Genomic DNA, 13413 nt, shown 5'->3' with positions numbered 1-13413 from the left:
TGGTTGTGGCATAGGCTACACGTCCACTTCCTGTAGACAAAGGCTGGACAGGGTGGTGCACAGCACACTCAGAACCCCCACCATGCAGACAACACGATGAGTCTTGTTCTGCTTAAAAGTATAATAGTCAATGCCACCGGACATCATCTATTCGTTATTAATAACATCGTCTTTGCTCTCCAATGTCAGCATGTTGTAAACACAAAATGTCTTTGGTGATATCCAAATAGTTTTATGGAACTTCCATGTCGGCTACTAGTTAGCCAGACCAGATAAAAGGGATAGTTACTAACAGGACCCAAACTGTAGTTGGCCAACCTTCTTGATAGCCACTCTAGCACTGGTGGGATACAATGGGATTTGCAAAATGTCTTGCAAAACAAACCGCTTTCCAAATGTCACTCTTTTGTTGGGTCTTTTGCCCATCAATCAGCAAAGATAAAAACAGCATATGCTCGCCATACCTGTGCATCCCTACTTCCTGGTCACCTGTGTGCCAATATACATGTGACCAATGACCCAACATATAGTGTCGTCTAGTGTACAAATTACGTGGAATATACAAAGACAAAAACTATGGACAACATAACACACAAAAACCACATAAAGTGCATTCGGGAAGTATTCAGATCCCTTTACTTTTTCCAAATGTTGTTATGTTACAGCCTTGTTCTAAAATTGATTAAATTGTTTTTTCCCCCTCATTCATCAATCTACACACAATACCCCATAATGACAAAGCAATAAAAACATTTTTTTTTTTAAACGGAAATATCAGATTTACATAAGTATTCATATCCTCCCATTCTTCTCTGAAGATCCTCTCAAGCTCTGTCAGGTTGGATGGGGAGCGTAACTGCAAAGCTATTTTCAGGCCTCTCCAGAGATGTTTGATCGGGTTCAAGTCCGGTCTCTGGCTGGGCCACTCAAGGACATTCAAAGACTTGTCCGGAAGCCACTCCAGCGCTGCCACCACCATGCCTCACCAGAGGGATGGTGCCAGGTTCCCTCCAGATGTGATGCTTAGCATTCAGGCCAAAGAATTCAATCTTGGATTCATCAGACCAGAGAATCCTGAGATGGTTGTCCTTCTGGAAGGTTCTCACATCTCCACAGAGGAAATCTGGAGCACTGTCAGACTGAACATCGGGTTCTTGGTCACCTCCCTGACCAAGGCCCTTCTCCCCCGATTGCTCAGTTTGGCCGGGCAGCCAGCTCTAGGAAGAGTCTTGGTGGTTCCAAACCTCTTCCATTTAAGAATGATGGAGGCCACTGTGTCCTTGGGGACCTTCAATGCTGCAGAATGTCTGTCAACTGTGGGACCTTATATAGACAGGTGTGTGCCTTGCCAAATCATGTCTAATCAATAGAATTTACCACAGGTGAACTCCAATGAAGTTGTAGAAACATCTCCAGGATGATCAATGGAAACAGGATACACCTGAGCGCAATTTCGAGTCTCATAACAAAGGGTGTCACGCCCTGACATTAGCTATCTCTGTTTTCTATATATTTTGGTTAGGTCAGGGTGTGACTAGGGTGGGTACTCTAGGTTTTTGTATGTCTAGGGTTTTTGTATGTCTAGGGGTTTTGCATGTCTATGTTGGCCTGATATGGTTCCCAACAGAGACAGCTGTTTATCGTTGTCTCTGATTGGGGATCATATTTAGGCAGGCCTTTTCCCCACTTTCTGGTTTGGGATCTTGACTATGTGTAGTTGCCTGTAGGCACTCTATTGTATAGCTTCACGTTTCGTTTGTTATTTTATTAGTTTGTTCAGTGTTCATTCTTTTAATTAAAAGAGAATGTACGCATACCACGCTGCACCTTGGTCTCCTTCATACGACGAACGTGACAGATGTTCCCAGTCCAGAGTCTTCGGCGACAGTTCCCAGTCCGGAGCCTCCGGCGACGGTCCCCAGTCCAGGGTCTCCAGTGATGGTCCCCAGTCCGGGGTCTCCAGCGATGGTCCCCAGTCCGGGGTCTCCAGCGACGGTCCCCAGTCCGGGGTCTCCAGCGACGGTCCCCAGTCCAGAGTCTTCAGCGACGGTTCCCAGTTCTGAGCCTCCGGCTGTGATCCATGGTCCGGTTCCTCCGACAACGATCCATTGTCCGGTTCCACAGAAGTGGAGGGATCAGTGTAGGGAGCGGGGACTGCATCCAGAACCGGAGCCGCCACCGAGGGTAGATGCCCATCCGGACCCTCCCCTATAGGTTCAGGTTTGCGGCCGGGAGTCCGCACCTTTGGGGGGGGGTGGTACTGTCAAGCCCTGACCTTAGATATCTCTGTTTTCTATATATTTTGGTTAGGTCAGGGTGTGACTAGGGTGGGTACTCTAGGTTTTTGTATGTCTAGGGGTTTTGTATGTCTATGTTGGCCTGATATGGTTCCCAATCAGAGACAGCTGTTTATCATTGTCTTGGGGTGGCAGGGTAACCTAGTGGTTAGAGTGTTGGACTAGTAACCGAAAGGTTGCAAGTTCAAATCCCCGAGCTGACAAGGTACAAATCTGTCGTTCTGCCCCTGAAAAGGCAGTTAACCCACTGTTCATAGGCCATCATTGAAAATAAGAATTTGTTCTTAACTGACTTGCCTAGTTAAATAATGGTAAAATAAAAAAAATTGGGGATCATATTTAGGCAGGCCTTTTTCCCACTTTCTGGTTTGGGATCTTGACTATGTGTAGTTGCCTGTAGTTGCCTGTCTTCATACGACAAACGTGACAAAGGGTCAGAATACTTATGTAAATAATGTATGTCTGTTTTTTTGTTTTTTTATACATTTGCTAAAATGTAAAGAAACTGTTTTTGCTTTGTCATTATGGGGCATTGTGTGTAGATTGATGAAAAAATAGATATATTTAATCAATTTTAGAATAAGGCTGTAATGTAACAAAATGTGGAAAAAGTCAAGGGGTCTGAATGCACTGTAAGTGGGCTGAAATGGTTCCGACAGTAGTAATGGCATAGCCTTTATACTATTGGAACAATGACAGCTTGCAAAGTAAGTTTACACACAAAGGCATTGTATCATAATTTAACTCACATTACAACTCGTTCTGATGATTAAAGGGCAGGGCCAAAAAGATATAGAAGGATTATAAGGAGCTCTTCTGCATTGTGCACAGAAAACTAAGGCGTGTGATAAAAAAAAAATCACAGATTCCTGTCACATTCCATAAAGAAGAAGGAGCCATATGTGTACAGTGAGGCCAGTCTATTAGAGAGGAGGTCTGCTTTTTTCTATTCAGAATCAGAAATGAGCTCATATGCCACATCAAAACTGCTTAAAGTCATACAACAATGAAGAGAAAATGCATGAAGAAGATCAATCGTCTACAGTTTTGAAGTCAGGGAAGGAGAAAGACAGAGATCGAAAATGAACAGAGCCATCATTTCATGCCTTTTTAGGCATATTTCTTCATATTCAACCCCCCCCCCCACCAGACACAGACACGTGCACATAAAAAACAACTTTGTGAGGCAGTTCATGATAGGTTTATGTACAAAGGAAGACCTGTGTTCCAGGAGTGACGCAGAGAGCAACATCCTGCAAAACCTCTCCCTGCCTGAAAACTCATGGTCAACAGGTGATGTTACCATGGTAACCCCAGATATTTCCTCTCACATATGTATAATATATCAAAATCCAGAGAGAGCAAACAAGTCCATTTCAAAAGCTGTTGGAGAGTTTGTTGTTTTTGGGGGAGGCTTTCTTTGCTTTCTTTATAGCCCAAGAGCTGAGTTTAACAATGGGAGGTCACCCTCCCTCAGGCGCTGAAGGCCAGAGGGCCTGATCCAAAAAGGATATTTCCTAGAGAACTTCACTTCCTTGCCAAGAATATCATTGTGTTTATTGTTAATTCTTATCAATGCACTGCCTATTATAAAAACAACCAACAGAGATTTAAATATTCAGCGTCATGCCCTTTATCTTTTAATCAGAAAAGTGTTCATGTGTGTATGTCATTAAATGTGAAGGCAGTCTACACAGGGGCCTTTGTTGGAAACACACAGACAGATAAACACACATGATGAAGACATTGGAAATGCAAAGAGACTCCAGAAAGTGTTGCATGTGGATGCATGTTTGTGTATGCACACGTGCATGGGTTTGCCTGTCTATCTGTGTGTGTGTGTGTGTGTGTGTGAGAGAGAGAGAGAGAGAGAGAGAGAGAGAGAGAGAGAGAGAGAGAGAGAGAAAGCATGAGTGTGTGTGAGTGAGAGAGATACACAGAGAGAGAGAGAGATTATGTGTATCACATTCAGACCATATCTAAGGAAACTGACTAACAGATGCTGTTGCAATGATGGATGTGAGATAATGATGTTTATTCATGCACCAACGATGAAATTATGATATTTCACCTTCAGCATAGTAGACCATAGGGAGAATTATCCACACATCCAATAAATGCATAATCAATATTTGGGGTCATGGGCATGCTGACAAATTACTATTCACATGCATTCAGATTAGGGGTTTATTCAGTGAGGTTTCAGATGATGTCAAAATCATAATATGATGTATTATTTATTATGTGTGTCGACGCAACACTACAACACCGTGACAGCTAGTGCACCTCACATAATGAACGTTACCCCAGGTGACTGTAGTATACCTGTTTTTCCAGCATTATCATCCTCTCAATTTCATGACCTTCTTCAAATGTCTTCTCGTGCACGTTCAGAATAGATTCTCATTTCTTCTGTACCGGCATCCAGCATTTTGATTATCCACAGTTCGTGTACCAAATCAGCGATTGGTATCCTTGTGGAAATGTCCTCAGTGAGTTCAGCACCACCTTGAGTTGATATGTAGTACGATACTGCAATAGTTTATTCAGCTATTAGTCTAAACTTCACAATCCATTGCAATCGCTCAGCATTTAATTTCTAGGTCATCCTCTATCTTCATTCTCAAACCTCCCCCTGCAACCACGGGGGGCGTGCAATGCGCATTGGTCTGATTTTAACAATTTCATGATGCCATTTCTTTCTTTGGAATTGTTCATTTAATTCAGCCCCAATAGTAATACAAACACTAGTCATATAATGCATGATCCTATCATTTTACGTTGGTGTACATCGCATCAAGCAGTGATGCGTTATGTCGACTGATGCTCAAAATAAACTTTTAAGCAAAGATTATTTACAGCTGTGAGACTAAATCTTTAAAATCCAGCTCGTAACCAGCCAAGAAAAAAAATGGAATTTACAGTATGAGTTAGCTCAAGCGTATAGAAAGTGTTCGCTCTTGAACATCCCACCAAAACGCATTACCAAGAGCGAAAATTCAGCGTTGATACGATGTACTCGAACAAGTCCCAACGCACAGAATTGTGGGAATTTATGTAAAAAATAAGATGGCAGCCGCCTGTGCGAGAACTCTCAGTAAGGTCGGCTGGCACATTTTAGAGTCTCCACCATGTCGTGCTGGGAATATTGCATCCCTGATTCCAAGGGTCCCGCTACATGGATCGAGCCGGGCCTACAGAACAGGTGGTGCAGGATTCCGTTCCAAACTGCTTTTCAGCACACCTCTGCGCGGTGGCAGGGTCCTGGGGTGTGCGTTCCTGTTTGGAGGGGGGCTTGGCTTGTATCAAACAATAAAGCTCTCCGTCCAACATCACCTTGCTGAAGAAGATGTCAAGGTAATAATACTTGGCAAGAATATTAATGGGAAAAATATTTTCGTTACTGGCCATATATACTTGAAGCACAGTAATCTTATGTTTGTCAGCTAACAACCTCTGGTGTACTTTTGTCAAGTAGCTTGCCCAATGTTACATCCTCAAATGTGCCAAATTTTGCGTTGTAAATGTATATGTAACGTTAATGAATGAAATGTACTTTTAACTGACGTCCCTGTCTTTCTCAGCCTTCTGTTGGTGGCCTGAAGTTGACCTTGTATCAGTACAAGACCTGCCCGTTCTGCAGTAAAGTGCGAGCTTTCCTAGACTACCATGGGCTTCCATATGAGATTGTGGAGGTCAACCCCGTCATGAGGAAGGAAATCAAGTGGTCAACTTACAGAAAAGTGCCAATTGTGATGGTGAATGATGATGTGGTAAGAGGGGACACAGTCACTCTGCATGACTTGGTATTATAGTTACAACGTACAGGTGTGTATGGGATGATGGGAAAACTTGTCAGGTGTTCTCTCTCTCTCCCCTTCGGTGCTCTTGACTCATCAGCAACTGAATGACTCCTCATTAATAATCAGTGCCTTGAAGACACGGTTGATGAGCAAGTAAGTAACTACCTCTATGAAAAGTGTTCTTGTGTTTTCTTTACATGAAGTGGTCTGATTTCTCTATCTCCCCCTCAGGGATAAAACCATGTCAGAAATTCTGCACTGTTACCCAGAGATGAAGGCTGTCAATGAGAAGGGGAAAGAGGTGATCGAGTTCAACAACAAGTACTGGGTGATGGTGAATGAAGCTGAAGGTCAGACGATGTACCCCGAGAAAGATTCCAGAAAGTAGGTGAACACATTGGGTTCCAAATTACTGCTGACCATATAATGACCAAAAAGCATTCCGTGCATGGGTCATTCATGAAAATACATGTATGTCTGTCCAAATCTCTCTAAAAGGTTTACATACATCACTACTCTTTTTAGATGATGATATTGCTTCTTCCAGTTACAGACAGGCCTGCGCCCATCAAGAAACTGACTGTTAGCACTACCAAATCCCCATGGAGAGATGAATTAAAACACTATGGCTGAGAGGGATAAGGCATAGAAAATAAGTCTTCCAACTCGGCAGATTGGCAAACATACAGTAAATTGAGATCACTAAACTAAACAAAAAGGAGAAAATATACCATGGAACAAAGATGATAGGTAAAAGCTCTGGAGTACCTTAAATGAAATTCTTGGGTAAAAAAAGCAAACTTTGCTCCATCCTTCATTGAGGCAGATGGCTTGTTCATAACAAAACCCTTTGATATATTCACTTAAACTTTTTTGTTGTTGACCAGATTAGCAAATTTAGGCATCACATGCAAACAACAAACGCTGAGTCTTCATATTCATGCATAACGGACCAAATAATGAAAGACCAGCAGTGTCGTTTTGAGTTCTGCAAAGTTGGTGTAGCAGAGGTGAACAAAGTTGTTGCTGTAGGAGAGGTGAACAAAGTTGTTGCTGTAGGAGAGGTGAACAAAGTTGTTGCTGTAGGAGAGGTGAACAAAGTTGTTGCTGTAGGAGAGGTGAACAAAGTTGTTGCTGTAGGAGAGGTGAACAAAGTTGTTGCTGTAGGAGAGGTGAACAAAGTTGTTGCTGTAGGAGAGGTGAACAAAGTTGTTGCTGTAGGAGAGGTGAACAAAGTTGTTGCTGTAGGAGAGGTGAACAAAGTTGTTGCTGTAGGAGAGGTGAACAAAGTTGTTGCTGTAGCAGAGGTGAACAAAGTTGTTGGTGTAGCAGAGGTGAACAAAGTTGTTGGTGTAGCAGAGGTGAACAAAGTTGTTGGTGTAGCAGAGGTGAACAAAGTTGTTGGTGTAGCAGAGGTGAACAAAGTTGTTGGTGTAGCAGAGGTGAACAAAGTTGTTGGTGTAGCAGAGGTGAACAAAGTTGTTGGTATCCATAAATAAGGGCAAGCTGAAGTTGGTAGCAGAATACATTGGGACTCCTGTTTGCTACATCTTCCGTTTAAGTCTAGATGACGGTGTGTGCCCTCGGGCCTGGAGGGAGGCAAAGGTCATTCCGGTGCCCAAGAATGGCAAAGCACCCTTTAATGGTTCAAACAGCTGACCAATCAGCCTGTTTCTGGTGCTTAGCAAACGTTTGGAAAAATCATGTTTAACCAAATACAATGTTATTTTACAGAAAAACAATTGAGACTTTCAGCATGCTTATAGGGAAGGGCACCTAATAACATGCCCGGCACTGACAAATGACTGATGATTCGCTGAAAGAAATTAATGAAAAGATTGTGAGCTGTTTTGTTAAATTTCAGTGCAGCTTTTGATATCATTGATCATAACCTATTGCTGAATACTGAGGTGTTATGGATTTACATTCTCTGCCTAATCATTGACTGAGTTACCTATTTACACTGAACAAAAATATAAACGCAACATATAAAGTGTTGGTCCCATGTTTCATGAGCTGAAATAAAAGCTGCCTAAAATTTTCCATATGCACAAAAAGCTTATTTCTCAGAAATGGTGTGCACATTTGTTTACATCCCTGTTAGTGAGCATTTCTCCTTTGCCAAGATAATCCATCCACCTGCCACACCACAGGTGTAAACTGCGGCTCAGTAAATTCTTAGAAATGGTTGCATATTGTGTTTCTTTTTATTCAGTGTATTAATGGATGTCTAATGGAATTCGGTTGAGGGGTGTACCAAATTTTTCCTAATGACCTTCCACTGACCTTTGAATAAAGCCTGTGTCTATGTATGCTGATGACTCAACTGTGTACAAGTCAGCTACGACAGTCAAATAAATGACACCCTTAACATAGAGCTCCAGTCAGTTTTAGAACTGGTACTAAATATTTAAAAAACTAAAAGCCCCGTTTTTGGGACAAATCACTCAAGCCTAAACCTCATCTAGATCGATTACTGAATAATGTGTTGATTCAGCAAGTTGAAGAGACTAACCTTCTGGGTGTAACACTAGATGGCAAGCTGGCATGGTCAAAACATATACTGTAGACTCAATGGTTGCTAAAATGGGAAGAAATCTGTTCATGATAAGGTGTTGCTCTGCTTTCTTGACATCTAAATCAACCAGACAGCTCCCACAGGCCCTAGTTTTGTCACAGCTGGACTACTGCCCAGTGGTGCGGCAAAGAAGGACATTGCAGTGGGTCCAGAACAGAGCAGCGTGTATTGCACTTACTGTAGATGTACACAGAGGGAGAATGTCAGTGGTATGTATTCATGTCAATCTCTCCTGGCTCAAAGTTGAGAGATTTGACTGCATCACAATTGGTCTTTGTGCGAGGTGTTGATGGTTTAAATGTACTGAACTGTCTGCACATAGTTCAGACACTCAACGGTGCCACACAAGACATGCAGCCAGAGGTCTCTTCACAGTTCTCAGGTCCAGAACAGAGGCAGTGAAACACAGTATTAAGTAGAGCCATGACTACATGGAAGTCTCTGCCACCCCAGGTAACTCAAGCTAGAAATAAAAATAGATTTTTAAAAAACAGATAAAAGATCTTATGTTGCGAAGGGGACTGTCAAGACAGACATTTGTATATACAAAAGTATGTGGACATCCCTTCAAATTAGTAGATTGGGCTATTTTAGCCACACCTGTTGCTGACAGATGTATAAAATCGAGCACACAGCTATGTAATCTCCATAGACAAACATTGTCAGAAGAATGGCCTTACTGAAGAGCTCAGTGACTAACAATGTGGCACCGTCATCGGATGCCACCTCTCCAACAAGTCAGTTTGTCAAATTTCCAACCAGATAGAGCTGCCCTGGTCAATTGTAAGTGCTGTTATTGTGAAGTGGAAACATCTAGGAGCAACACCGGTTCAGCTGCGAAGTGGTAGGACACACAAACTCAGACAATGGGACCGTCAAGTGCTGACGCGCTTGACACAAAAACTGTCTCTCCTCGGTTGCAACACTCACTACCGAGTTGCTTCCAAAAGCAGTTTGCAACGTCAACACAAGAACTGTTCGTCGGGAGCTTCATGAAATGGGTTTCCATGGCCGAGCAGCCGCACACAAGCATAAGATTACCATATGCAATGCCAAGCGTCGGCTGGAGTAGTGTAAAGCTTGCCGCCATTGGTCTCTGGAGCAGTGGAAACGCGTTCTCTGGAGTGATGAATCACTCTTCACCATCTGGCATGTCCGACAGACGAATCTGGGTTTGGCGGATGCCAGGAGAATGCTACCTGCCCCAATGCATGGTGCCAACTGTAATGTTTGGTGGAGGAGGAATAATGGTCTGGGGTTGTTTTTTCATGGTTCAGGTTAGGCCCCTTTTGTTCCAGTGAAGGGAAATCTTAATGCTACATTATACAATGACATTCTAGGGGATTTTGTGCTTCCAACTTTGTGGCAACAGTTTGGGGAAGGCCATTTTTCCTGTTTCAGCATAATGCCCCCATGCACAAAGCAAAGTCCATACAGAAATTATTTGGCAAGAACTGTGTGGAAGAACTTGACTGGCCTGCACAGAGCACTCAACCCTATCGAAACGTCGACTGCGAGCCTGGCCTAATCGCCCAACATCAGTACCCAACCTCACTAATGCTCTTGTGGCTGAATGGAAGCAAGTCCCTGCTGTAATGTTCTATCATCTAGTGGAAATCCCAGAAGAGTGGAGGCTGTTATAGCAGCAAAGGGGGACCAACTCCATATTAATGCCCATGATTTTGTAATGAGATATTTGACGAGCAGGTGTCCACATACTTATGGTCATGTATTGTGTTATGTATTTTACTTGTTTTGTTTCCTGTTTGGATCCCAGGAAGCGTAGTAATTGGGGATGCTAATATAATACATGTCAAGCATCAGTTAGGCTTAAATGTCCCTTTCGCTTATTCTCTTTCCCTTCAAACTGCTTTAGGGAGGAGATCAAATGGCGTAAGTGGGCAGATGATTGGCTGGTGCACCTGATCTCGCCCAATGTTTACCGGACCACTGGAGAGGCCCTGGCCTCCTTTGACTATATCGTCCGTGAGGGCAAGTTTGGCACTTATGAGGGATTCTTTGCAAAGTATGTTGGAGCAGCTGCCATGTTTGTCATCTCAAAAAGACTGAAAAGTAGGTGGGTGCCCCAATAAAAAAAGATGATCTGTTCTAAGGTTTTGTACATGTATACAGTTTTTGTAAATAGTTCTTGAATAAGTGGATTTTTCTGAATAACCAGCCAATGTTTGGTGATGAGCTCTGTTTTATATTAAACCCCTCTATCCTGCAGACACAACCTGCAGGATGACGTGAGACAGGACCTGTACAAGGCAGTCAATGAGTGGGTGGTGGCCATTGGCAAGAAGAGGAAGTTCATGGGTGGAGACCAGCCCAATCTGGCTGACCTGGTAAGAGCACCACATGTCATGTGAAGTATTATCTTAGACTTCTATAACTTGTATTGTCTTATGCAGTTTTGCTGATGAGACTTTTGTTTGGCTTTTTGTTTACTATAGATAAATAGTAAACAGGAAGTGTTTGCTAATTATGTCCACAACTCTTCTCTCTGCAGGCAGTGTATGGGATCCTGAGAGTGATGGAGGGTCTTGAGGCCTGGGATGACATGATGGAGAACACCAAGGTGAAGAGCTGGTACAGACGAATGGAGAAAGCTACAAAAAGCGACAAGGGCCAAACTGACCCTGCTCTAAATATTGACCAGCACTAGGAGATCTGATTCAATAGCACTTCCAGCCCTCACTTAATCAGGAGATGTGAAGAGTTATTGCATTAAGGAGAGATGGGTGAAAAAAATGCTATACATTTGTCCTAAGGCTCTTGTCCTCCTGACACAATTCACAGAAATTGACTTCTCTAGCTAATATGGATTAGGCAAAAGGCCAACCTCTAGATTTATTTCCTGTGAAAATGCACCCAAATGATCTGTGTTAATTTGCTTGAATAAACTTGCAGTAGCAAGCCGTTTAGTTGTAGATCCTTGATTACTGTGGCATTCTGTCTACCTGGTGTCAAGGCTGCAGTAACATGTGCACTGAGTATACTAAACATTAAGAACACCTGCTCTTTCCATGAGTCTGACCAGGTGGAAGCTATGAACCTTATTGTCACTTAATAAATCCACTTCAGTGGGGAGGAGACAGGTTAAATAATTTTTAAGCCTTGGGACAATTCAGGCATGAATTGTGTATTTTTATTTTATTTTACCTTTATTTAACTAGGCAAGTCAGTTAAGAACAAATTCTTATTTTCAATGACGGCCTAGGAACAGTGGGTTAACTGCCTGTTCATGGGCAGAATGACAGATTTGTACCTTGTCAGCTCAGGGGTTTGAACTTGCAACCTTCTGGTTACTAGTCCAACTCTCTAACCACTAGGCTACCCTGTGTGCCATTCAGAGGGTGAATGGGCAAGACAAAATATTTAAGTGCCTTTGAATGGTAGGTGCCAGGCGCACCGGTTTGTGTCAAGAACTGCAACACTGTTGGGTTTTTCACGCTCAACAGTTTCCTGTGTATATCAAGAATGGTTCACCACCCAACTTGACACAACTGAGGTCGACATGGGCCAGCATCCCTGTGGAACTCTTTCGACACCTTGTAGAGTCCATGTCCCGGCGAATTGAGGGCTTAAGGGGAGACGACATTAGATGTTCCTAATGTTTGGTATAGTCAGTGTATATAACATAAGTAAAACCAAATTAGCAGCTTTAAATTTACATTGCATCTGTGTAAACATTGTCAAATACCTCCTACACACAGTCTTAGCATTTTGGATTACATTTTTTCGCCCCCATTCTGTTTTCCAATATACTTGAAGGTTAAAATGATTGCATGAGCTAACGTGACTTAGTTTAATTAGCTACATCTGATAATCAGTATATTATTTTCCTCAGGGTTTGAATTCCCCTAAAAAAAATGCACAGTAATCCTGTTTCAAGATTCTCTTTCATCTGTTAACTTCTTGACTGATGCTAATTCTTCCTCATTGTTGTTCTTTGAGGGTTCCAGTCATAGCCAGATTAATTACATTATCATTCTTAACTAACCAGGGTGTAAGAAGTGAAATGATTGTTATAATTTGGCAGCATCCATTGGACAAAGTGGTACCGAGACTCCTAACCAATTTAAAAACGCCCCAATGATGTTCATACATGTAAAAATGTTCAATAAAAATAAGTAAACTGATCATGTATCATGTTCTCATTCAGGAACACTACATTGTTCTATTTTGCAAGATATGGCTATAACATTTCATACTTTACAAGTTACACAAGTATTCTCTATAGAATTATTTGGTTCAGCACCAACTGAGAAATAGTTGTATGTATATACACTATTAAAAACATGAGCAAATTACATGTCTATGAACAAATGTTTGTGGATTACCTTCCATTATCTACGACAAACCTGACAATATGACTTGAACAGTGGATGTCATGATCGTTACTGGTTCTAAAAGTAAATCAACAAATGAGAACAAAGACAAGATAAAGGAAGTCACATTCTCAAAACCTTAAGGGACAGAAATCCATCCAATAAAAATACCCCATAGGCTGAAATTTACAAGTAATGCAATATGACTTTGGCGAACCCAAAGATTATCACTGCAGTGAATGAGAAAAGAGGAAACAATATGACAGGGAAAAAAACCTTGAACCATACACAGCAAGAAGCCACATTAACTACCTTGAAAATGATCTTCTCAACAACGGTAAGGAACAATGACTCTGTAAATCTAGCACCAAGAATAACCATTTTATCCAATGTTGCATTCA

The 13413-nt window shown here is 42.1% G+C and overlaps 1 protein-coding gene across 1 annotated transcript; it reads left to right on the top strand.

Annotated features, from left to right (window-relative positions):
* The first annotated feature begins 5335 nt into the window (after positions 1 to 5335).
* ptgesl (prostaglandin E synthase 2-like) lies at positions 5336 to 12823 on the top strand. Its single transcript, XM_029637550.2, has 7 exons — positions 5336 to 5654; positions 5882 to 6070; positions 6198 to 6253; positions 6332 to 6484; positions 10555 to 10755; positions 10909 to 11026; positions 11191 to 12823. The coding sequence occupies exons 1-7, from the start codon at positions 5367 to 5369 to the stop codon at positions 11344 to 11346; spliced, it is 1161 nt and encodes a 386-aa protein (XP_029493410.1). The 5' UTR covers positions 5336 to 5366; the 3' UTR covers positions 11347 to 12823.
* The last annotated feature ends 590 nt before the right edge of the window (positions 12824 to 13413 follow it).

Source organism: Oncorhynchus nerka, linkage group LG27, assembly GCF_034236695.1.
Source record: "Oncorhynchus nerka isolate Pitt River linkage group LG27, Oner_Uvic_2.0, whole genome shotgun sequence".
In the NCBI taxonomy this organism is placed as follows: Eukaryota; Metazoa; Chordata; class Actinopteri; order Salmoniformes; family Salmonidae; genus Oncorhynchus; species Oncorhynchus nerka.
Note: the sequence above shows the minus strand (reverse complement) of the source record. Positions and strands in the feature narration are given on the sequence as shown.

What these genes read in the sequence shown, in the direction of transcription:
- ptgesl (XM_029637550.2), top strand. Translation starts at nt 5,367, where the DNA reads ATGGCAGCCGCCTGTGCGAGAACTCTCAGTAAGGTCGGCTGGCACATT. An exon ending in CCCGAGAAAGATTCCAGAAA is followed by an intron (nt 6,485 to 10,554) that starts GTAGGTGAACAC and finishes AAACTGCTTTAG; the next exon opens with GGAGGAGATCAAATGGCGTA. An exon ending in TCAAAAAGACTGAAAAGTAG is followed by an intron (nt 10,756 to 10,908) that starts GTGGGTGCCCCA and finishes TCTATCCTGCAG; the next exon opens with ACACAACCTGCAGGATGACG.